The sequence below is a fragment of the Rhineura floridana genome, chromosome 7 (assembly GCF_030035675.1).
Source record: "Rhineura floridana isolate rRhiFlo1 chromosome 7, rRhiFlo1.hap2, whole genome shotgun sequence".
NCBI classification, from domain to species: Eukaryota; Metazoa; Chordata; class Lepidosauria; order Squamata; family Rhineuridae; genus Rhineura; species Rhineura floridana.
In genome coordinates, this window is record NC_084486.1 from 102,686,590 (window position 1) to 102,709,623 (window position 23,034).

A 23,034-nucleotide genomic window follows, 5' to 3' on the forward strand; every position below is an offset into this window, starting at 1 on the left:
CTCTTAGAAATAAGAACGTGGACTAAGGCTGTGGTGGTTAAACTTCTTCATGTTAGAGTTCTTTTCTTGCTTAGTTACATACATAATGGGGTTCTTCCTTCTATAATTCTGTATAAATCCTGAGATGGACCAACCTGTGCCTAGCCCAGAGCATTCTGGAATCCTGATCTGGATCAAAGAATGGCTCTGCATAGATACTGCAATACTCTAGGGAATGCATCTTTACTAGGGAGAACAGTTTAATTACTATGTATTTAAAAGCATTTATGTACCACTTAATATTTAAAAAAGCATTGTTAAAAAATGTTGGGTGCCCTTTGGAAACACCATTTTCTAGTGCCAGGGTGAAAAAGTATAAGAGAGAGAGAGAGAGAGAGAGAGAGAGAGAGAGGGAGGGAGAGAGAGAGAGAGAGAGAGAGATACTACACGTCCCTGTCATCCTAGTAGCAACAATTCCCAATTAGGAGGAGGAGGGTGTGTGTGAGAGGTCTGTCTTGCCACCAGAACAGCAGTGGCCTTTACAGCAAAGGTGGCTAACCAGTGGCCCTCCAGTTGATATTAGACTTGCACTTGCAAAGGTTCCAGCTAGCAGGGCCAATGGTCAGTGATGATGAAAATTGTAGTCTAGCAGCATCTGGACAACCACAGCCCAACTACCCCTGGGATAAGGAACATATTGGTTTACAAAGAGAATAATCTTTTATGTTCAAAGGTAGAACTCAGAGAGGGGAGACTTTTTCCTCAGTGGTGTTCACTTTTCTTCGTTTCTTTTTCTTTTGGTAATTGCTGGTCTGAATTGAGCACTGAGGAGCTCACCCATCTCTGCATAAAATGGAGTTCAGATATGTTCCAGCGATGCAAGACAACAGGTAGTGTGTTATCCATGCCATGCCACCCTATTAAACTTTGAAGACAAAGGTGGCTATTTACACAGTTCCTTTCCCTGCACAGTGGTGTGGCCAAGATAAGTGAGGCAATAGCCCCACTGTCTTCCTCATTCACTCTCAACCCAGTCAACTTTGTTTGTCCCACAAGTGAATTACCATCGTTCCACCCCCTGTTTCTGAACTGGCCTTGTGAGCTCTGTCAACTTGGAACAAGCAGTTACTGCAAACCACTAAAGCAAATGATAGCACAACTGACAACTTAATAGCTGTTTTCCTGATCAAAGACATAGCTCTTCTTTTCCCCATAGCTCCTTTCTAGTCCATGTGAAATTAACATGTGTACTGAAGTTGGTTCAGCTGACATTTAATCTCCCACATCTTGAAGACTGCTCTGTTACTGAATACAAATGAAAGCTGTTCATAAGACATAGATTTCAAAGAATTAACTAGTGTTGTAAAGTTGAAATTTCAGTTTAAAGAATAGTTTGCTTGTTTGTGCATTACCATGATTACCAGATTTATGAATTACACAGGAACGAAGTTACAAATAGTTATTCACTAATGGCAAAAAAACCTTGCAGTTTAAGAACGTACCAATAGCCCACAGATATTTCTATCAAAGTTTAAAAAGCAGGGAAATTGGGCAGCTATAGTGAATGCACCAGGGGAGCAGGAGACCTGACCTCCTCTCTGAGATATTGGACTGCCCTACAAATTGGTAAAAATGCAAACACAATTTGGGTTGTTCTTTCACAGTCCAATCCACTTCCTGTGTAGCTTGGAAGAATTTGGTAACATGCCTCTGAGCATATGGTGAGTGGTGGCAATGAGAGTTCTTTATTCATATTTTACTCTCTGCTGTACTCTTGCAAAAACAGGTCCAAGGTTGATATCTCAGGATGGTGCAGTTATCATATCTGTTTGGAAACACACAATAACCTGTGAATTAATTCAGAAGGTCATCATTGGAATATAACTAAAATAGCGTTGAATCCTTTGACAGTGTTAACATATTGTTTGATTATGTGAACAAACTCTTAGCTAATTGGGCAGACTACTTAAGTCAGTAAGGGAAAATGGAACACTAAGATGAACAAAACAGTGCTTTTTAAAGGAATTTTCCTTAGTCAAGCTATCTATTATCTTAGGTCAGTATAACTATCTATGCTACCCCTGAAATAAAAATATGACTTTGAGATTCTTGCCACTTTGATCTTCCTCTGCTGCTGCTGCTGTGAGCTTAGACACTGTAGCTTCCATTTTGGAGGTCCATTGGATTTCATTACACTCTGTTTATGAGCCATCAGCAATCAGTCCCACTGATCCTTATTTTAACCTTGCTTGGTTCAAAAACTATTATTAACTCTAGCTGGTATTCATGTTTGAAGTATTCCAAGTTGGTGGTTTTACTCCACTGCACTTTATAAATGCCCATACTGATTAGAACTTTTATTTTTCATAATGATCCAGTAAAGTAATGATAATGCAAGTAATAGCCCATACCTAATGATTTCTTGTCCAAGGACTAAAAGAATTAATGTAATATATTTAGTGCCAAACTCTGAGAGAATTGTTAAGCTAAGCATTTACTTGTGCACTTTATTACCCATGTGGTAATACAAGCGCAGTTTCCACCCAGCTGTCAGAGAAAGCCTTGTAAAATGTGTACAAGATTCCTGATTTTAATACAACCATTTGGTAATAATACACCTTGCAAAGAAAACAGCTGCAGAAACTTGTTCATTAGATTCAGGGGATACAAGCAAATAAATAGTTACCTATAAAACAGACAGCAAAGCTCAGATACAAGATGGGGAAGGAATCGTATAAATTTCTTGTATCTTTTGTAGATAAAAGATAAAGAATGAAACAAAAAGTTTCACAAGATTGAAGCAGCACAGGAACAGCATTTTCAAGTTAATTTGACTGTTCTACTGTTACATTTCCAAAAGTTATAATAGTATCTAGATAAGAATATCAGAGATTTTTCTAGTGGCATTGTTTGTTTATTACATTTATACCCCACCTTTCCTCCAAGGATCTCAAGGTGGCATACAAACATTGTTCTCTCCCTCCTGATTTTATCCTCACAACAACCCTGTGAGGTAGGTTAGTCTGAGAGACAATGACTGGCCCAAGGACACCCAGTGGGCTTCATGACTTAGTAGGGATTTGAACCCTGGTCTCCCAGGTGCCAGTCCAACACTCTAATCACTATACCACACTGACTCTCTCTTGTTAATAGACAACTCAGTTCACCCATTACTTCTCATCTGCTTGCACCTCCTGTCTCTGATTATAAAGTAAGCATTCTGGTGATACAGTATTGGCAATAGGAAATAAGCCTTATTCATGCATTACTTGTGTATTATTATTATTATTATTATTTACCTGCCCTTCTCCAAAAGATCCCAGGGTGGGTTATCACAGCTTTAAATAACTCATTAAAACAGTTTTAAAAAATCACAATATCACAAAAAATTGGGTGGGTCCTAACATCTCAGGTTTCAAAGGGGCAGCCAGCATAAAGAGGTGCATCTTCAGCATTCACCAAAAGCTGTACATTTAAGTTGCCAGACACACCTATGTGGGGAGGGAGTTCCACAACGTAGGGGCCTGCCGTAGAAAATGTCCTCTCCTGGGCCACCCCCTCAAGTTTCTCAAGTGGTGTAACTACCAAAGGGGCCTCCTCTGCTGATCTCAACACCCAACAGGGTTTATAGGTAGGAAAGTAGTCTTTCAGATATTTGGGTCCTTAGTCATTTAGGGCTTTAAACACTGACTTGGACATCTTGAATTGGGAATTAACTGGCAAGCAATTCAGTTGTATTAAAACAGGGATTATATGAATTCTAAAGGAAACCCCAGCCAGTAATTTGGCCACTGCATTTTGGACCAGTTGATGTTTCTGAGTAATCTTCAAAGACAGCTCCCCACATTGGGTAGGAATCCATTTGCTGGTGCTGGTCAGATAGCATTCTGTTGAACTGGAATGCAGCCCCAAACTGTCTTCATTTCTTTTTGCTGACTTTCAGTTCAGTGGTGCCAAACAATAGCCTCCCGTAACTACTTTTTGGAAGCATCTCTGCTGGTATGAGCAGAACCACTCAGTAAAGTGTCCCCCCTCCACCTCCTTGAGATGGTCTAGAAGGATACCGTGGTCAACAGTATCAAAAGCCGCTGAGAAATCAAGAAGAATGAGCAGGGTCACATTCCCCTATCTCTTTCCTAACAGATCTCATCAACCAGGGCAACCAAGGCAGTTTCAATGCCATGGCGAGCACTGAAGCCAGACTGGAATGGATCCAAGTAATCAGTTTCCTCCAAGCATGCTTGAGACTGGACCGTTGCCACTTTCTTGAGCACCTTGCCCAGAAAGGGGATATTTGCCACTCGGCGATAGTTATTTAACACTTCTGGGTCCAGGTAGGTCCTCTTAAGGAGGGGATGCATCACTGAGTTCTTCAAGGTGTCTGTGCATCCACACACACAGACCTCAGATTGCATTTTATATGGTATTTTTGCTTCAGAACTTTAGCCTTTGCCCTCTAATCAGCTTTAATTGCTCCAAATAGCTCGCATTTTTTTACTCCCTAGTCTATTCCCAAATGAAAATAAAGGAAATAAAGGAAAACTCTTTATTTCTAATACAGAAAATGCATATCCTGGGCAAGTTTGCCAAGAAAACTACAATAACCATCATGCATCTGTTTCAGAATGTTGCCAGGCTCACAGCATCCATTGAACTAAATTAAATAATTGCCGCAGCATATTTTTGAAGAAAGACTCTTTCCCCTCACCCTCACATTACCTGTCAGCATTTTAATTCCATTAGTTTTGAATGGGAGTAATGTGCTACAGCACTGTCAAACACAAGGTTTTTAAAAAATAATTTAAATCCTCCCAAGCTCCATCCATAACAAAAAACAACAAAGTAAACAATTTTTTTTACAAACATGAGACTCAGTGTCTCCAGTAGTGCTAATTTACCCCCCCCCCCAAAAAAGCAGGCAGTGAACCAAAATAAATGAGCAAGTGGCAAGGTTGTTCTGGGAAGCTGGGGCCTGGCTCCCCCAAAATGTTCTGTTGCTGTGTAGATGTGGCACTCAAGGAAACAGCTCTGCACATGCTCAAAGCATAAGATTGATTCTGATCTACTGTGACAATACTACTGTTAATATTCTGTTGGGGCTGCATGCTAATTCCTGTGTCCCAGTTGGCTGCATTGCCATCAGAACAAAAGAGAAAGGAAGGAATCTACAGCTTTAGTAAATTACCATTTTTTCCACAGGGTTTTCTGCCTGATGGGAGTGACTTCCTGGTCATAGCAATACAGTTTTGGATTGGAATTGGCTAGGGTTGCCAGGTCATAAGCATCCCAAATCTTGAGATTTTGGGGGTGGGCCCTAGTCATGCCATGGGGCCATGCCTGAGTGATGTCATGGGGAAGGCCCACATGATGTCACGGGGCAGGTCTGAGTCATGCCATGGGGTGTGTCTGAGTGAAATCACTGGGCGGTCCCAAGTGATGTCATTAAGCATGATACATTAAGCATCAATCCAGTTACTTGGCGCATACAATTAAAACAAAACCATTTCTCTGATAGGAAATTAAGATAGAAATATTAGCTAAAAGGTGGAGCCTGGGTAGGAAACATTGAATCTAGCGAACTTGCTCCTGGCAAAAAGGGTTTAAGTGCCCTCAGGCCGGACCAGTCAGCAGAAGGCCATTGTAGGAAGAAAGGAACTCAGTATAGTAGAGATGTTAGGTGGGAGCACTCAGGAGTAAAGATGGATGCCCCCAAAGGGCTGCAATTCTAAAGACACTAGGACTTTCATCTGAGTAGATATGGTTTGAATTGTGTTGCTGGTAAAGTTTGACCAGGGATCCTCTGCAATGATATCCATATCCAATTAGCATTGGCAACCCCCTGCCTGGAATGCCCTGCCCCTACTTTTAACATCAATTTTTTTATATATACAGATTTGACCCTTCACTTCAGAAGAGGTCTGAGAAATGAGTGAGAAGTTTCTCTACCTTTTTCTGTCTGCCCTGTGGTCTGCTATAAACTCACTTCATCAGCCAACCCAATTCCAGTGAATATAATTGACAGAGAGAAAGCACACATGATTTGGTCTACCTTCATAGGCAGCAGCTTGAGAACAACAGCAATTGCAGCCACTCTGCCCAGTGTGTGAATTCTCTTTTACCACTATTGGGCAAGAAACAAACAACAAGGTGCATCATCAGTGGGTTTAAGAGGGTTGAGCAGAGCACATGAAACCACTGTTGTTGCTTCTTTGGATGTAAGGGAGTGAGTATAAAGGTAAATGAAATGCAAATAGAAAAAGAAAAGACAGTGATGATTTCTTCAATGCAATAGCATACCAACCACAACAAGATTCCTGTGAGTAAGCCAAAAAACTCAGCATCCCACAACCAGTCAGGATTCCTAATAAAAAACAAAAACTAAAAATATCCTGGCAGCCATATAGCCAAGGTCACAGAAATCGCCATGCAATACAACCTGACCTGGGGACTGCAGTTAATGCAGCATGCTATGCCACGATTGCTGACATGAGTGAGACCCTCTCAGCACATAATACCTCTGCTCTGAAATCTGCACTGGTTGCCAATTTGCTACCAGGCTAAGTTCAAGGTGTGCTTTACATATTATGGGTGCCACATAGTACTTGTTCTGCTCTTGCAAGAAATCGATCCTTTAGCGTGCCAGTACCTACACTTTGGAACTCCCTGCCTATTGACATTAGGAAGATGCCTTCATGGTACTCTTTTCAGCACCTACTAAAATATTTTTGTTTAGGCAAGCCTACCCAGGCATGTAGAAACTATTATGCTTTTTATCTGTTTTTAACTCATTGTTGGTTTTATTATTTTGAATATTTTTAAATACCTGTCTTCAGCTGGTATAGTACAGTGAGGAGGAGAGCCTGGTTGGGAGTCCAGAGTCTGTGAGTTCAAATCCCCACTCATGTCTCCTGGGTGTCAAGGGCCAGGTAAAGATCACCCCCACAGTGAGTGGCTCAGAGTTTATGTGCCCTGCCACCTGTACAGCCATGGGCAAGTTGCATAGTCCCAAGGAGCCCAGTTGCCCCCCAGCTGGCAGTTGTGGACAAATAAGGGGCTGGCTTGTGCAGCTGTGGCAAGCTGAGCAAGCCCTAGCCAGCTGGGGAGGACTAGCCTCAGAGGGAGGCAATGGTAAACCCCTTCTGAATACTGCTTACCATGAAATCCCTATCCACAGGGTTGCCATAAGTAGGGATCGACTTGAAGGCAGTCCATTTCCATTTTAATGGTTGTCCATTTTTTAAAAAATTCTTCTGTAAACTGCTCTTTTTTTTACAAATAAAGTGGTATATAAATGTTAGAATACATAAATACATAAATAAATACATAAATAAATTTTGGAGTCACTGTGGCTCTTGGGTCTCTTTCCATTTTTAGGAACAAAGGAATCTGCCTTATACTGACTCAGGCCATTTGGTGCCATCTAGCTCACTAGTGATGACATGGACCAGCATTGGCTGTCCAGGATTCCAGGCAATAGTCTTTCCAAGAAATCACAGGGTTGTTGGAAAGATTCACACACACACACACACACACACACACACACACACACACACACACACACACACACACACACACAGGAGATATAAAAATACATACACACCATATAATAGTTTATTGTTAAAACCAGTTGATCATTGCAGGAGATTAAAAAAAATAAAATCAGTATTAGTTTCCTACATAAGAAAAACAGTGATACCTAAGTAAGCCCTGCCTAATTGCTTTAAAAATAGGATTGGAGGAGGAGAGAAGGAAATACACAAACACAATTCTTTCCTATATTTACTCAAAAGTCCCATCAATTTACAGCACAACCCTAACCATGTCTACTCAAAATGAAGTCCTATTAAATTCAATAGGGTTTACTCTGGGTATGTTTACTCTGGAAAAGCAAGTACTGGATTAAAGCTTCAATCTGGGAAGTTTGCAAAACACTGCCCTCTTCAAAATTTAAACCTGTCTGACTCCTGCACGCAAGAGAGAAAAAGACTAAAAACTACATACTTACTCAATTTGTGAGATTTTCAGAAAAGCAGGAAAAAACTTACTGGCTACAATCGTCAAAGGGCGGAATTAGAGCAGCCAGCCACGAGTGATTTAACTGAATTTGCAGGGCGGTTGACGTTTTTGTGTATAACTCACGAACCAGACCACCTAGAAATGTAATCTTTTTTAAAGATGTAAGCTGAGAGTCCAGAGATTAAGTTGAGTCACCCAGAGAGGACCCCCAAAAATTGGATTATCCAGCTGAAAACCAGACATGTGGCAACTCTAGAACTGGCTGAGTGGTGTGGAGAACTTATTGGCAAAAGAATAGGAGACTGGCAGAAATATCTCCAGGAGTCACTCTATGCTCAAATGGAAAGATATGCATGTGTGGAGAGGACAGGAAACAGTTTGGGCTTTTTTATTATTTTGGCGGGGGGAAACGTTTAAGTCTTTTGCTTGCAATTCTGCTTACCAGGGCTATGCTACTATATGACTAGAGGACCAAACTCCACTACTACCTGATTGAATATTTAAATGGACATTGATTCTTTTCAGATTAATGGCTTGGACTCTTAACTTTTTAATGAATAGAACAGAGTCCCATTAATGGAATGGTGATTTCATTCTTCTCTCTCTTTCATCTGCAGCCCTCTGAAAACCTGCTGCTTAGGGAACCCCTGGGAATTATCTGGGATACAGTGCAGGTTGTTATTGTTATGTGCCTTCAAGTTGATTTCGACTTACGGCGATGCTTTGAATCAGTGACCTCCAAGAGCATCTGTCGTGAACCACCCTGTTCAGATGTAAGTTCAGGTCTGTGGCTTCCTTTATGGAATCAATCCATCTCTTGTTTGGTCTTGCTCTTTTTCTACTCCCTGCTGTTTTTCCCAGCATTATGGTCTTTTTCCAGTGAATCATGTCTTGTCATTATGTGTCCAAAGTATGATAACCTCAGTTTCATCATTTTAGCTTCTAGTGCTAGTTCTGGTTTAATATGTTCCAACACCCAATTATTTGTCTTTTTCACAGTCCATGGTATCCACAAAGCTCTCCTCCAACACCACATTTCAAAGGAGTTGATATTTCTCTTATCCGCTTTGTTCACTGTCCAACTTTCACATCCATACATAGAGACCATGAATACCATGGTCTAAATGACCCTGACTTTAGTGTTCAGTGATACATCTTCTTATTTGAGGACCTTTTGTAGTTCTCTCATAGCTCCCCTTGCCGTTCCTAGCCTTCTTCTGATTTCTTGACTATTGTCGCCAGTTTGGTTCATGACTGTGCCAAGGTATTGATCATCCTTGACAAGTTCAATGTCCTCACTGTCAACTTTAAAGTTACATAAATCTTCTGTTGTCATTACTTTAGTCTTTTTGACGTTCAGCTGTAGTCCTGCTTTTGTGCTTTCCTCTTTAACTTTCATCAGCATTCATTTCAAACCATTGCTGGTTTCTGCTAGTAATATGGTATCATCTGCATATCTTAAATTATTGATATTTCTCCCTCCAATTTTCATGCCTCCTTTATCTTGATCCAATTCTGCTTTCCATATATGTTCTGCATATAGATTAAACAAATAGGATGATAAAATACTCCTGTTTCACACCCTTTTGAGAAACCAATTGGTTTATCCATATTCTGTCCTTACAGTAGCCTCTTGTCCAGAATATAGTTTGCACATCAGGACAATCACATGCTGTGGCACCCCCATTTCTTTTAAAGCACTCCATAGTTTTTCATGATCTACACAATGAAAGGCTTTGATGTAATCTATAAAGCACAAGGTGATTTTCTTCTGAAATTCCTTGGTCCATTCCATTATCCAACGTATGTTCGGAATATGATCTCTGGTGCCTCTTCCCTTTCTACATCCAGCTTGGACATCTGGCATTTCTTGCTCCATATATGGTAAGAGCCTTTGTTGTAGAATCTTGAGCATTACTTTACTTGCATGGGATATTAAGGCAATAGTTCAATAATTACTGCATTCCCTGGGATCCCCTTTCTTTGGAATTGGGATATATATTGAACTGTTCCAGCCTGTGGGCCATTGTTTAGTTTTCCATATTTGTTGGCAATTTTTGTCATATTTGGACAGAATCAGTCTCAGCAACTTGTAGCAACTCTGTTGGTATGCTGTCTGTTCCTGGTGATTTGTTTTTTCCAAGTATTTTCAGAGCAGTGCAGGTAGGCTGCAAATAAAAGTGGGGAAGTGGGCAGAAATTGCCTTCCCCTTTGTTTGAGTGGAAGAGCATGTTAGCATGCATTCCAATAGACTTAAGTGTACTTAAATGTTCATAAGATTGGAATAACTAAAAAATGGAACTGGCAGACAACCAGTTTTACTCTTGCTCAGTCATATTAATTAAACAATAAGAAGAATCTGTTTTCTGTTGTTTTTGAAGTTAGAGATGTTTTTTCTAGGAAGGCTAAGTACACCCTCGATCTGTTTTAATATCTAAATTTTGCAACAATTATCAGTAAAGCAGCAGCATGACCTGTAATAGCAAAAAGAATGATTTCTGTGTTGTGACAAAAGTACATGGCAATCGCAAACTCAGAAATACTGTGAAAAATTGGAGTCAAAGTTTATTTCTATAAAAATACATTGAGGTGCTTTTAAGCTCTGCTGGCTTTTATAGTAGTGATTTATACAATTTATCTCTTTTATGACTGCATTTCTGAACCTGGTTGTAAGAGAGATGAGAAGTGTGATTTTTACCAATTATTTTTTTTACAGCAGCTACTAAAGTTAATATAATAAAGTAAACTGGCTTTTTTCACCTTCTGCTTTTCCTTTTTAAAAATGAAAGGTAGCTGAAAGATGCAAGTTGGTCCAAGTGTGAAGTGCTGAATAAATGCAGACAAACCATATCTAAAAGGAGAGACAAAATTATAAGACTATGTTTGGACTGGAATATTGAAAACCACATGATCAGTTTGCATTGAGTGAATTGTAAAATATCTAATTCTCTTTTATTCTTAGTCACTTTCGGGAAGACTCCTGCAATATAATGTGCATGTCCACCTAAAATAATAGTACAAAAAGAAGAGAAAAGAAAATGCTGTGAGCCACAAATGAATCTTGTCATACTAGCTACATAAGTAGCACTTTGATATTGCCGCAGGGGTGAGACTGTCCTGGGACCACTTTGACTGCTTCAGGGGTGAGACTGTGTTGGGACCATCAAGGGGCATGCTTTTCCACCTGCTTTGCCCCCCCACCCCTGCTCTTAGTGACATTTTTCTGGGGACTGTCCTTTACTAGGAAGATGAATGCTTTTGGTTAGCTGTTGTTGCTTTTTAGAAATGCTAGGATGTTATTAGTTTGATTTTTTGTAAATTGTATTGTTTTTATTTGTATTTTGTATTTGTGTTTTTTATTTGTGTGTAAGCCGCCTTGGGGGCCTTTTTGGCAAAAAGGCAGCCTAGAAATAAACTGTAACATAACAACATAACATATTAACCAATGATTAATATATTGTTAAACATATGCATGTTTAATTAGTTTTAAGTTCTACTGTGTCCAGTGTGATTTCCTAATAATTGTGATTAGGTTGCTTTCTAAGAGTCATAATTGGGGTCTGGGAAACTTAACATATAAAGTTCAAGGTTATATGATCCCAAATGCAGTACTGGACTTATCTGCATGTTGTTCTGTAAGCAGATATGCAAAAGGCCATTGGGTGCAAGCTTGGTGAAGATGTATCAGGTTTTCCCATACTTGGAGACTTAGAGAAGCTACTGCTGATCTGTGCATAGACAATACATAGTTTCTGCATGTGAATTGCAGTACAAGTCCACTTAAAAGCAATAATTAAATCAAAGTAAGTAACCAGCTGTGTCCTTTTTTGCCACATAGCTGAACATCCTCAGCTGTACATAGGCCTGAAATGATATGTTCTTGATCTTTCATTCCTCCAATAAATGACAAGGCAGTTCCTGAGGTTCTGGATAAAAAGTTGGTAAAAAATAGTTCTGTTTAAATGAAATTAACTAAGAATTGTTTCAAGAATAGAATAACAAGGAAATGAGGTATGAAATAAACTTTCTATGGAAGTGCTGATATCTGTCAGCTTTGATTATATTAGTAGAAAAATGAATTATATTATTCATAGAAAAATAATGTTTTTTCATGATTAGATAGACCTTTTCAATAACCAAACATTTTTATTTAAATTTGTCTCTCTTTGAATGGATCAGAGGACTTTTTTAAAAAGTTTCCATATAATATCTTCATGAACACTGTTTGGAGGTCAGTTGTTGTTATTGTTATTGTTGGGGTATCTGGGAACTTTGAAAATACCAGCATAAATGCTATTAGCCAGCTTTTTAATCAAACATAACATACCAAAGCAAAAGAAACCTTCCAGTTGTATTTGCTTACAGCAGAGCAGAGCTTTATAGGCCCATGGGAGAACGTGGTGTGACAAAATGGCTGCTAAATGTGTGGGGGTGAAGCATAGTACAAAATGGCTGCTGTGGCGGCATGGCATAGGAATGGTTGCCACAAATAAAAAGAGAGGCAGGATCAAAAAATTGTGCAAATATGGAAAAATTTAACAAAAAATTTTGAAACACAGAAACAGTCAAACAAGATCAAGAAATCTCCTTTTCCAAATATTGCTAAGTTTTGTTTTGTTGTGTTGCCTGTAGTGGGTGAAATGTTGTAGATTAGAGCTAGAAATAAGTAAAACGTAATTCAGAATTATTCATGAACTCAGTTATTCCATGAATATACATGCACAGTCGTAAATAAAATATGTATTTAATGCTGGCAGGCTAATACTAGTTTTATTATTTATTTTAATAATCTTTATTCTCATCTTCAGACAATAAAGGCCCCCAGAGTGGCCATAAAGATAATTAAAAAATACTTAAATGTTGCTGATGATGCATGACATGGCCAAGTGGGCAGCCCCATCCCTTTGCCTCAAAAAAAGGGGCGGAGGCAAAACTCTATAGCCCAGAGCTCACTGCAACTGCATGAGCATGAGATGGCCATCTAGTCAAGAGATCAGAAAACACCACACCATGCCCCTTTCTCCCATTCTGTTCCCCTAAAGAAATTGCAAATAAAAGGAAAACCTCAAAAAAAAAGTAAATGGGGGAAATGAAAAGAGTGGTCTTGATGGCCCAGAGACCCCCCCCCAACCCCACAAGCATGAGGTGGGTTCCCTAGGTGCACCTCCCACCCATTCTGAGGAAATAGAAAACACCTCAAAAAGGTGGAAGAAATGAGAAAAGTTGTCTCTATGGCCCAAGCTCCCCTGCAAATAAGAGTGCTTCTAGACACTGCTGTTCGCACTCCCCTCGAAAATAAGAACAAGTTAAACAACCTATATCTACTTGGCCATCACCACTTTGTCTCTGTCAATTGTTTCTCTTCTTTTCTCACTCTTCCTGATGAGAATGGAAGACAAGGGGCCTGGCATCCAATCTGAATTTACTTTGGAAAGTGTGTGTGTACATCCTACACTCCTCATAACAGAGAACTTTGAGAGCTAGTTTCTAGCTGGATTTTCAAATGTGGTTATTGGTTACTATCAGGAGTGGCTGACACAGCAGCTTCCTCCCCACTGTCAGCCTGATTTTCAGCTGTGGAGATAAGGCTGTGTAGAGAAGCCCTGTCAGAGATGGATAGACTCTTGACCAGCCAGAGGTGTTGTGGGTGGTGCATTTAGAGGGGGTTCTAAGCAGGAAGGGAGTAAGGACTGAGAAGGAGTAATAGAAAAAGGGGGGGAAAGCAAAGAACTAGGTTATGAGCAAGTCTTGTCATGGGGGGGGGAAGGAAAATTCTGAGGCTAGCCATCCCAGTTATCCACCCCAAAGAGGGAAAAGGCAAACTGAACAAAGGAAGATCCTTTTATGCATCTGATGATGGAGGGATTAACAGGGAAGCAAGAATGTTTAAGTAAATCCATCTCAGAAGGGCTGTGAGGATGAGAAGGGCTCTACATAAATATGAATGAAGAGGTCACCAGATGTTTTCTGAAGGCAAGAGAATCCCTGTGGTTCCCTTGGGATCCATAGTGGGAGGGTGGAAGCTCTTACAGTTATCTTCAGTAGTTGTTATTGATTACCTTCAACTCTGGTTTTGGGGTAGTTTTGCAGGTGTCAAAGGGAGTCCTTTGGGGTGTGGTGGTACATTGGTGACCCCCACATCAGAAGATATCAAATGCCAAAAATCATATACCAGACAGATATTTTTATAATTCAGTCTGATGTTATATGACTACCCTACTGGAACTTGTGACTATATCAGCTATTGCGGTCTAGCACAATATGAAAACTGACCCTAGGAATATATGCAGCAGCAGCATATAATTGTATTTCCATTAGCATTCCAATCAGCAATTCGGTATGTGGGCTTCTAGCTCATGGGAGCAAAAATATGCAATGAACAAGCATATATACAGGCAACTGTATCTGCCTAGGGGTGTGTTCTTCTGATTACTGTTAGTGTGCAATTGGATTTTCAACCTAATTAAGCACCCAGTTGTTGAGCCAAACATATCTGTATGTGAGAGTAATTAGAGATTACTTTAAAGCACTCAAGCAAATTATATAAGTTAGATGCTTGCTAGCAGTCCTTATCACTGTTCTTGTTCCTTTTTAAGTGATAATTTTATTTGGTCAAGTTATTGTGCACATTTAGGAATCATAAGCATTTGCTGTATGTTCATCCATAGAACATTAATTGTGATTTGCTTGTTTGATTCCTCGTTAGCCTTGGATGCTATCTAATATATTAAAGCTTTATAAAACTAGTAGCATCAGGATTTTTTTCTCTATGAAAAGGAGAAATTAACAATATAAGGCATAAGAAGTTAAGTAATCTCCATTTATTAAGAAAATAAGCGGTCTTGTTAATGAATTAGTGTCATCCAGAGCTTCCAAGGTAAGGAACACCATACAAGACAGAAATAAATCCTTAAGAAATACACTCATTACAGATACATTGGGAAATACACTGTACAACTCAAAGGGAAACATTGATTTTTTTTCAATAGACTGTAGTTTTTATCCTAATCATGAGTTGCCACCAAGAATTTTGATAGTCAAGAAGAATCTCTAGTCATCACTAACATTAGGAACTCATTGTATCCATTATAGACACAATGATGAAAAGTTTGTGCCATTCAGACCTTTAACCAAAAGTTACTGCTTCAGTTTCATGATTACTAAAGTTGCTCAGAAATAAACTTCACATAATGGAGTGAAATGGAAAACAACTTGCCTAGATGTATTCTGCATGACTAAACTGTACAAAACCCTACTTTCTATGCAAATAGACTACATTGTTGAATGTTACCCAGAAATTGAGAGGAGCTGAATTTGATGGAGAACAAACAGGAGATAAGAAACCATTTTTGGAGTGCAATGCTGGGAAGAAAGGTCACAAAATGCTGAATAAAGACTAAACCATTTAAGGCGTATGACATTGAGTTCTGAATTTTATAGATGTACTGAGGGAAAGAAAATAGCCTTCAGAAATCTTTCTTGAAAAATGGAAATATGCATAAAAGAGAAAATTGTATTAAATATCAGATTTAAAAGTCAGAGCATATTATCATGGAGAAACACATGGTCATCAAGATACATCAACTCTGAAAGCATTGCTATGAATCTGCTGTCTAATTACTGCAAATGGGAGACCCTCACTATGGTTTTGCTGAAGTGACATCTTACGGGAGTTACAACCTTTGACAAAAGAATATGACTGTTTCTTAGGCTATAGTCTTTTATATATGTACATGAAAGTTCCATTGAGTAAGTTCCAGTGCACAGGATTGTACTGTTAATTTCTGTGGATGGTCCAACGAACAGTCAATTGTGTTTAACCAAACAGAGGTTTTTATTGTATTAACAAAACATTTCAGCTTCCGCCTTCATCAGCTGGCAACATACAAATGCTGTTACCAAGGTGGCAGTTATAGAGCTTTGAGGATGGAATGCTCAGAGGGGCTTCATTTGCAGAAGCTAAGTAGTGGTGGTACTGTCCTCCAGGTTCAGACCATGTGGTGCCAATGTGTGCAGGGAGTAAATCCAAAAGTTCTCCCTTTTAGTCAATGCTGCTGGATCTGCTGGCATCTCTATCACTGTTATAGAAAAGTCCAACAGGCTGTGACCCTCAATGTTAAAATGCTTTGCAATTTATATATATATAAATTTTCTATCATTTTGGATACCTAGAGTATGTGTATTTGAAGTCCTTGCTTTGTCCCTCCTTTGTCGTCCTTATTTTATTTTATTTAGATTGTATGCCTTTTTTGGACAGGGACTTGTTTTTATTATTTTATGTACAGTGCCATGTGCTCCTGATGGCACTATATAAATAAAATAAATAAATCATCTGGGGGGGCTGAGATTAGTACTTGGCAGATTATACAACTGCCAGTTTTGAAAACACAAGCAAAGATAGAGAAAGCTGTGAGTTGGTTGAAGCAGGTGAATCATTTATGGGTATGGGGGATCTTTGGAGGGATGTAATGTGGGGTAACATATCTGCTGCCTTGTAGAAGTACTTATTCGTTGTTCCTATACTCTGTTTTTTATTTGTAAATGAACCAAATCTTACAAAAGGACTGTAAGTCTCCAGTTCTCTCACTGAAAGGAAAGTAGCATCAGTAGCATTGTCCCTAGATCTTCTCATTGCACAAGGAAGTCAATAATGTGCAAATATGTTCAAAGAGTTATTGTGAACACAGAAATGGCTCCAGTTTCACTCTTCTCCTTGGCTTTGGATCATGATTTGTTTAGAGAAAAACAGTATTGTTTAGAAGACCCCTAGTTTGTACCTGACAGTAAGTTGGGAATCATGGTTTGGTGCTCTTGCTTATTCTAGAGGAGTGAAGTGAGAACCATCTGTGCATGCACAATAAACCATTAATTATGGTTTATTATGACGTTTGAACATATTTAAATTGTTAAGTATGCACCTTGATTTTAGATGGATATTAATGTTCAGATTAAACTTAAAGTTGACATAGGTAGTTTTGCTGTGAGAACAAGAATGCGTTTGTAGGTTGATCATTTTCATTCTCCGCTATAGACATAAATTGCCCATTCAGTCTTTTTGTGCCTATCTCACAAGAAACTAGTGGATTTTGGAAAAGGCTTATTCATACTAGGATTTTCTACTGGGAGAAAACAACCTCCCTCCAATTGGTAGTAATTTTCCCTTTTCTATATATCTGAGTTACTGTTTTATGGCCCAAAAGTCAAAGTGGCTGATTTAGAGAAGATCGTCTCTTATATCTGATTTTAATATTCATAGGAAAGAAAATGCAGAACACCACTGAAATCCATTCATTTTAGATAAATTAGGGGGCTTTCAAAATGCGGCTGCAAATGTCTTTGAGAGCAGTTTAATGTGATGATGTGCTACCCTTTTTTTCATCATTAGTTTTGGCAGCTGAACCAAAGCTGGTATTCCCTGGGACTGTTAGGAGTGTTGTTAGATTGCAAGTTTACTGAAGATGCACACACAGGGCATTTTGAACATGCATGCTTGGTGGTAGCCAAGCATTCTGACTTCACAGAGTAGTTATTGCTTGTAAATCATGAATGGGTTTCTTTAAAGGCAGCCCTTGGGCACCATATCACTTTACCCTTTTGGAGAAATGTAAAATTTGAAGGGCAACTACATTCTGATCTGCACATGAGTCCAGGAGTTGTAGTTCATGATAGTTTAGTTTGAAACATGTACAATTTCTCAAAGTTCTGTATGGCTCCAGTTAGGCCATTGAGCCATCTAATCCAGTATTGTCTACTCTTGACTGGTAGCAGCTCTCCAAGGTCTTCAGCAAAGGTCTACCACATCACATCTTACCTGGCCATTTATTTGGACATGTGAGGATTGAACCTGGGACCTTTTACATGCAAGGCACATGCTCTACCACTGAACTATGTCCCTTCTCTTTTTTTCTAGCAAGATGCACTTGGAGCCCCTTACTATTTCAACTGCATCATAATCTGTTTATTCAGTGGACTCTGCAAAATGTTCATGATTAATGGGTTAGCCTGACAACACAAGGATGGAGATGTCGATTAAAAATATGGAGTAATTCGCATACTTTAATTACTTGTCAGAATATATTCAATAAAGATCTGCTATGTGAATGCAACAGTATAATATTATTTAGTGAGAACCTGTAGGTGCCCTCTTGAAAGTACATTCTGTAATCAGTTCAGAAGTGAATAAGATATGGTAGCTGCATTTTTCAATAAATTTTCTCATCCTTTTTGTTCCAGAAGGATTTTAATTTATCATATCAGTAAATGAATTGCTAATTTTTAGATTGCTGCAGTTTGATATTGATGAGGTTGAAAGATTATTCTTTGTGGGGAGAGAAAGTAGCTCAGTAGTGTACCACATGCTTTGCATGTAGAAAATTCCAGGTTTAATTCCTGGCATTTCAAGGTAGGGCAAAGAAAGACCACTGTTTTGAAACCCCAGAGTGCCGGTAGGCCAACCTGAGGCCCTAATCTCATTTTATGCAGCCCCCATTGCCTTCTGAAGATGCCTGATTTTTCTGTCCCATCAGAGTTCCTTCCTTACTGGAAAGGGAAGTATAGCATTGATTTTTTTTTCCTGGTTCTATAGCTTGGAGAAAATCCCTCAGTTGGTAAGCATCTGTGGTGTGCAAATCACACTAAAAGTCAGTATAATAGTTGTTTTGGTCTGTTGTGCTTAATAATAGTAGTAGGATCTGAGATGAAGATTACAGGGTCTGGATATGTTCAATACATGTAATAATGATTATGATAGTAATCAACATTCTATACCAATTTCTCCTGCCTGTAAACTTTGCTGGAGGAGAGACTTGTTCTGTTCTTTTCTACTGAATTTTTTATATTTATTTATTTATTACATTTATATACCTCCCCGTAGCCAAAGCTCTCTGGGCAGTTTACAGCAATTAAAAACATTAAAAACAAATATACAAATTTTAAAACACAAAAAACAATTTAAAAACACAATTTACAAAAATTTAAAAACAATTTAAAAACACATGCTAAAATGCCTGGGAGAAGAGGAAAGTCTTGCCCTGGCACCGAAAAGATAACATAAAAAACAGCTTGGGGGAAAAATTAAAACCTTATTCTAATGAAAACTTGTTTTCTTTTTTCTAGTAAACAAACACAAGCCATGGATTGAAACTTCTTATCATGGAGTTATTACTGAAAACAATGACACAGTCATTTTGGATCCTCCCTTGGTTGCTTTGGACAAAGATGCCCCTATTCCATATGCAGGTAGGAAATTATGCTTGCTGAATGCTGCCATCAACTTTGTGTTAAGCTCATGCAATGGATTTTATACAATTTGTACACAGTATACTGATAGCACATCAAAAAAACACTATGCTTCAGTGTTCTATATGCAGAACCATCTAACTTGAAACCTAGTTTCATAGAGCTTGAAATGAAGCATGTTTCTGACTGTTGTGCATTCACTATGAAGGCAAAATAGGCCATAAGCAATGTAATTCAGCAAGTTGTGGGGTTGTGAATATTCAGAAACTGCTTGTTAGAACATAAACTGGGAGTTTGCTCTATGTAAATTGTCACTTCTGATTGCCTACACTAAGTTCATTTGCTGGTAAGCACTTGGTGAACTACTTAGGGAATATTTTACAATTACTTGCATCCTGTTTAATGATGTTTAAGTTTTATTATTGTCAGAATTAAGATAGGAAGTGTTAATGGAGGGTTTCAAGATAGGGTGAATTGTCAGCAGAAGTTTTTACAGTTATAATTTGTTCTCCCATACGGTTAGTGAACTACATATATGAACTTTGTGAACAGAAAATGATTGCTTTGGTGTTTGTTTTTTAAAATGTAATCATTTCTGCTTACACTCTTGTTGCATTAAATGATGTTACAAAAAGGTGGGATAAAACTACTGTCTGATGAGCAGAAATAAACAGAAATATTTATTTGGTATATCGAGATTTATTTGTCATTTTGGCTTGAGAATCTGTATCCTTTCCACATATATGATACCTATAACAGTACTATTGTTGCATTGTAATGATTATCCAACCCCCACCCCAGTGTATGATTTTGCAGTAGTTTCTCAAATTCTGTCATAAACTGATCAGTTCCTGGAAATGGATGTGTAAGTTCTGAAATAGCATTTTGTATATTAGGATGAAGACAAACATTTTAAGTCATGGTAGAAGTAATTTACACACACATTCTGTGCCCTGAAAACAAATGCTACAGAATGCAGTTAATGCTGTGTTCAAACTATTTCTGCCATCCCTGTAGGTTTGTTTACTTCAAAGGGGATGGTATAGTGTCTTAGGCCTCATAGAGAAGATATAAATAATTTTAGCCATCATTCTCCTTATTCTTTTCTTTCTTTGTTTTTCTTCTTGTTTCGGTTATTTCTCTTATTTTTGTTGTGATTGTGTAAATCTATAATCTTTCTAGCTCCACTTTTTTGTTCTTGTGATATTTTTTGTCAACAATTAATTGATGAGGCCACTTAACTTCAATTGCTATACCTCAGTTCTGTTCTGAATTTTATAATCTCTTTTATTGATTCTCTGCTGGATATCATAACATAGTATTAGTGGGAAAATTGTAAGTATCTCTTTGATATAAACAAATGAAGTATATCTATTTTTGTATTGATTTTTGTCATAGCTGCTTTTTATTTGACTACAAAATATCCCTCTTCCAGAAGTATGGTCTGTATATTTAACAAACAATTTAGGGTACAATCATATAGTTATTTATGCTAGAGTGAGGGGAGTCAGGATAGTGGATCTCTGGCTGAGTCCGTTGGGTCCCAGCTTAGCTGGGCTACACCAGCATAAGTCCTTCCTCCCAGCTCATTCGGGGCTCAGCCAAGACCAACATAAATTAAGCCAGTGTAAGTCCCCCAAAAGAGGCATTCCAGGGGTGTGGCAGGGTGGGGTGGTGGACTTATGCTGTATCTTGCATCCATTCAGCTTGGTCATATGACCACCAGTTGCAGCATAAGCTGGGGAGAAGAGTGTTCTAAGTAAAAGCACACAATAGCTCTGTTTTTGCTCTTTTATTTTCTTTCCACTAAGCTCTGCTGGTGGTGCCCAGTGGCACTGACACCCTTGTTCCTCTGCTGCAGCTATGCCACATCCACCAGCCTCTCAGCTTGGGAGGTGGATTGCACCTTTATTCATTCACATTTCTAAGAAGTTTGCATATGTTTGCATACCTCCCTCACTACTAATTTTTCAGAGAAATTTAAAAACATTCCTGTTTTCCCACACATTTGATAGCTGAAAATCCTGTCTCTGACAACTCTGAAATTATTAGTTTGAGAGTAAGTGATTGCTTTTAAGAGTTTTACCTGTTTTAGAAGGTTCGGTTTTTTACCATTTTTAGAAGTTTTAATTGTATTGTGTTGTTATTGACGTGCTTGCTGCCCTGGGCGCCATTGGAGTGTGAGATGATATTTATTGTTGTTGTTGTTAATTAACTTGAGTTTAATTGTTAATTGACTTGAGCTAACTTGATTGCAATTTTGTGGTCTTTCCTTCTACACTTTAGTGTGGAACACCTTGCCTATTGACATTAGGCAGACGCCTCTTTTCAGTACCTGCTAAAATTTTGTTTCGGTAACCCTACCCAGGCATGCAGAAGCTATTATGTTTTTAAATCTGTTTTTAACTCATTGTTGGTTTTATTATTTTGAATGTTTTTAAATACCTCTTTAACTGTTTTGCCAATAATTTTATTGTTTTAATTCTTTCTGTAAACTGCTTTGCAATTTTTTATAATAAAGTGGTATATAAATGTTGTTAATAAATACATGAATAAATTTTGGAGTCACTGTGGCCCTTGAGTCTCTTCCCACTTTTAGGAAGAAAGGAATCTGCCTTATACTGAGTCAGGCCATTTGGTACCATCTAGCTGAGTACTGATGACATGGACTAGCATTGGCTGTCCAGGATTCCAGCCAATAGTCTTTTCCAGAAATGGAATTTTGGATCTTCGCATGCAAAGTGTATGCCTTACCACTGAGCTACAACCCTTCCCCTGTTTAAAAAAGTATCTTTTAAAATTGTTCTTTTCAACTCACTCTTGAATGCACATCATACCTAGAGCAGATGCTCACCATTCATTTAAAGCACACTAAACACACATTTGAAGCACATGAATCCCACCACAGAATCATTGGAACAGTAGTTTGTTAAGGGTGGTGAGAACTATAACTGTGAGAGGGAAACTACACTTCCCAGGATTCTTTAGGGGAAGTCATGTGCTTTAAATGTGAGTTGGATGTGCTTTAAATGTATTATGTGGATCTACCTAATAAACTTTGCCTGTATATAAATTGTTTTAATTAATTTTTCAAAATGGAAATGAGCTATAAAGTGTACTGGGTGACCATGGGCTACTCACCATCTCTCAGCCTATCTGCCCCTCAGGATGAAAACAACAGAGAACCATGAACACCCCAAGGAAGAAGGGCACACTTAAAATGTAGAGGAAATAATCTACAACCATAGTGTGAAATCAAATACTTATTGGGACACAGTATGAATAAATATTTATATAAGCATGACTATCATATATGTTTATTATTCACACAACTTGTAAATATATTTATAGTGCCATCCTATGTTTGTTTACTCAGAAGCAAGTCCAAATGTATTCAAACGGAAATGTGCAGTGAACTGCAACCTCAAGTGATAAGGAACTTGTTACTTCAACAAGCCTTTTTAAGTTGAGACCTTACCCCAGTCTGCGGCTGTTGGAATGGCTTTTTAATATATTGTAAAACATTTTCTCTTTAAAAAGAGATGCTTTTTCATGCTTTTTAAAAATATTTTAAAGATGTTTTGTTTTAAATTATTTTAAAGTCTTTTTTTATGATGTTTTAAAGAGTTTTTAGTGCTTTTGTTTGCCACCCTGGGCTCCTACTGGGAGGAAAGGCGGGATATAAATTAAATAATAAATAAATAATAAATAGATAAAATTCATTCTTCCAACACAAAATTCAGAATCATGCCACTTTAAGCTGTTTTGCAACTTTTTATACTTGTTTTATGGTTATTGGAT

At 38.3% G+C, this 23,034-nt stretch overlaps 1 protein-coding gene across 1 annotated transcript in view; it reads left to right on the plus strand.

Moving 5' to 3' along the window:
• CLSTN2 (calsyntenin 2) overlaps nt 1-23,034 on the plus strand; it is a 786,289-nt gene that overhangs the window by 274,903 nt on the left and 488,352 nt on the right. The window contains exon 2 of the mRNA XM_061636759.1: nt 19,111-19,233. Coding sequence (XP_061492743.1) covers nt 19,111-19,233 — 123 coding nt within the window. The remainder of the gene's footprint in view (nt 1-19,110; nt 19,234-23,034) is intronic.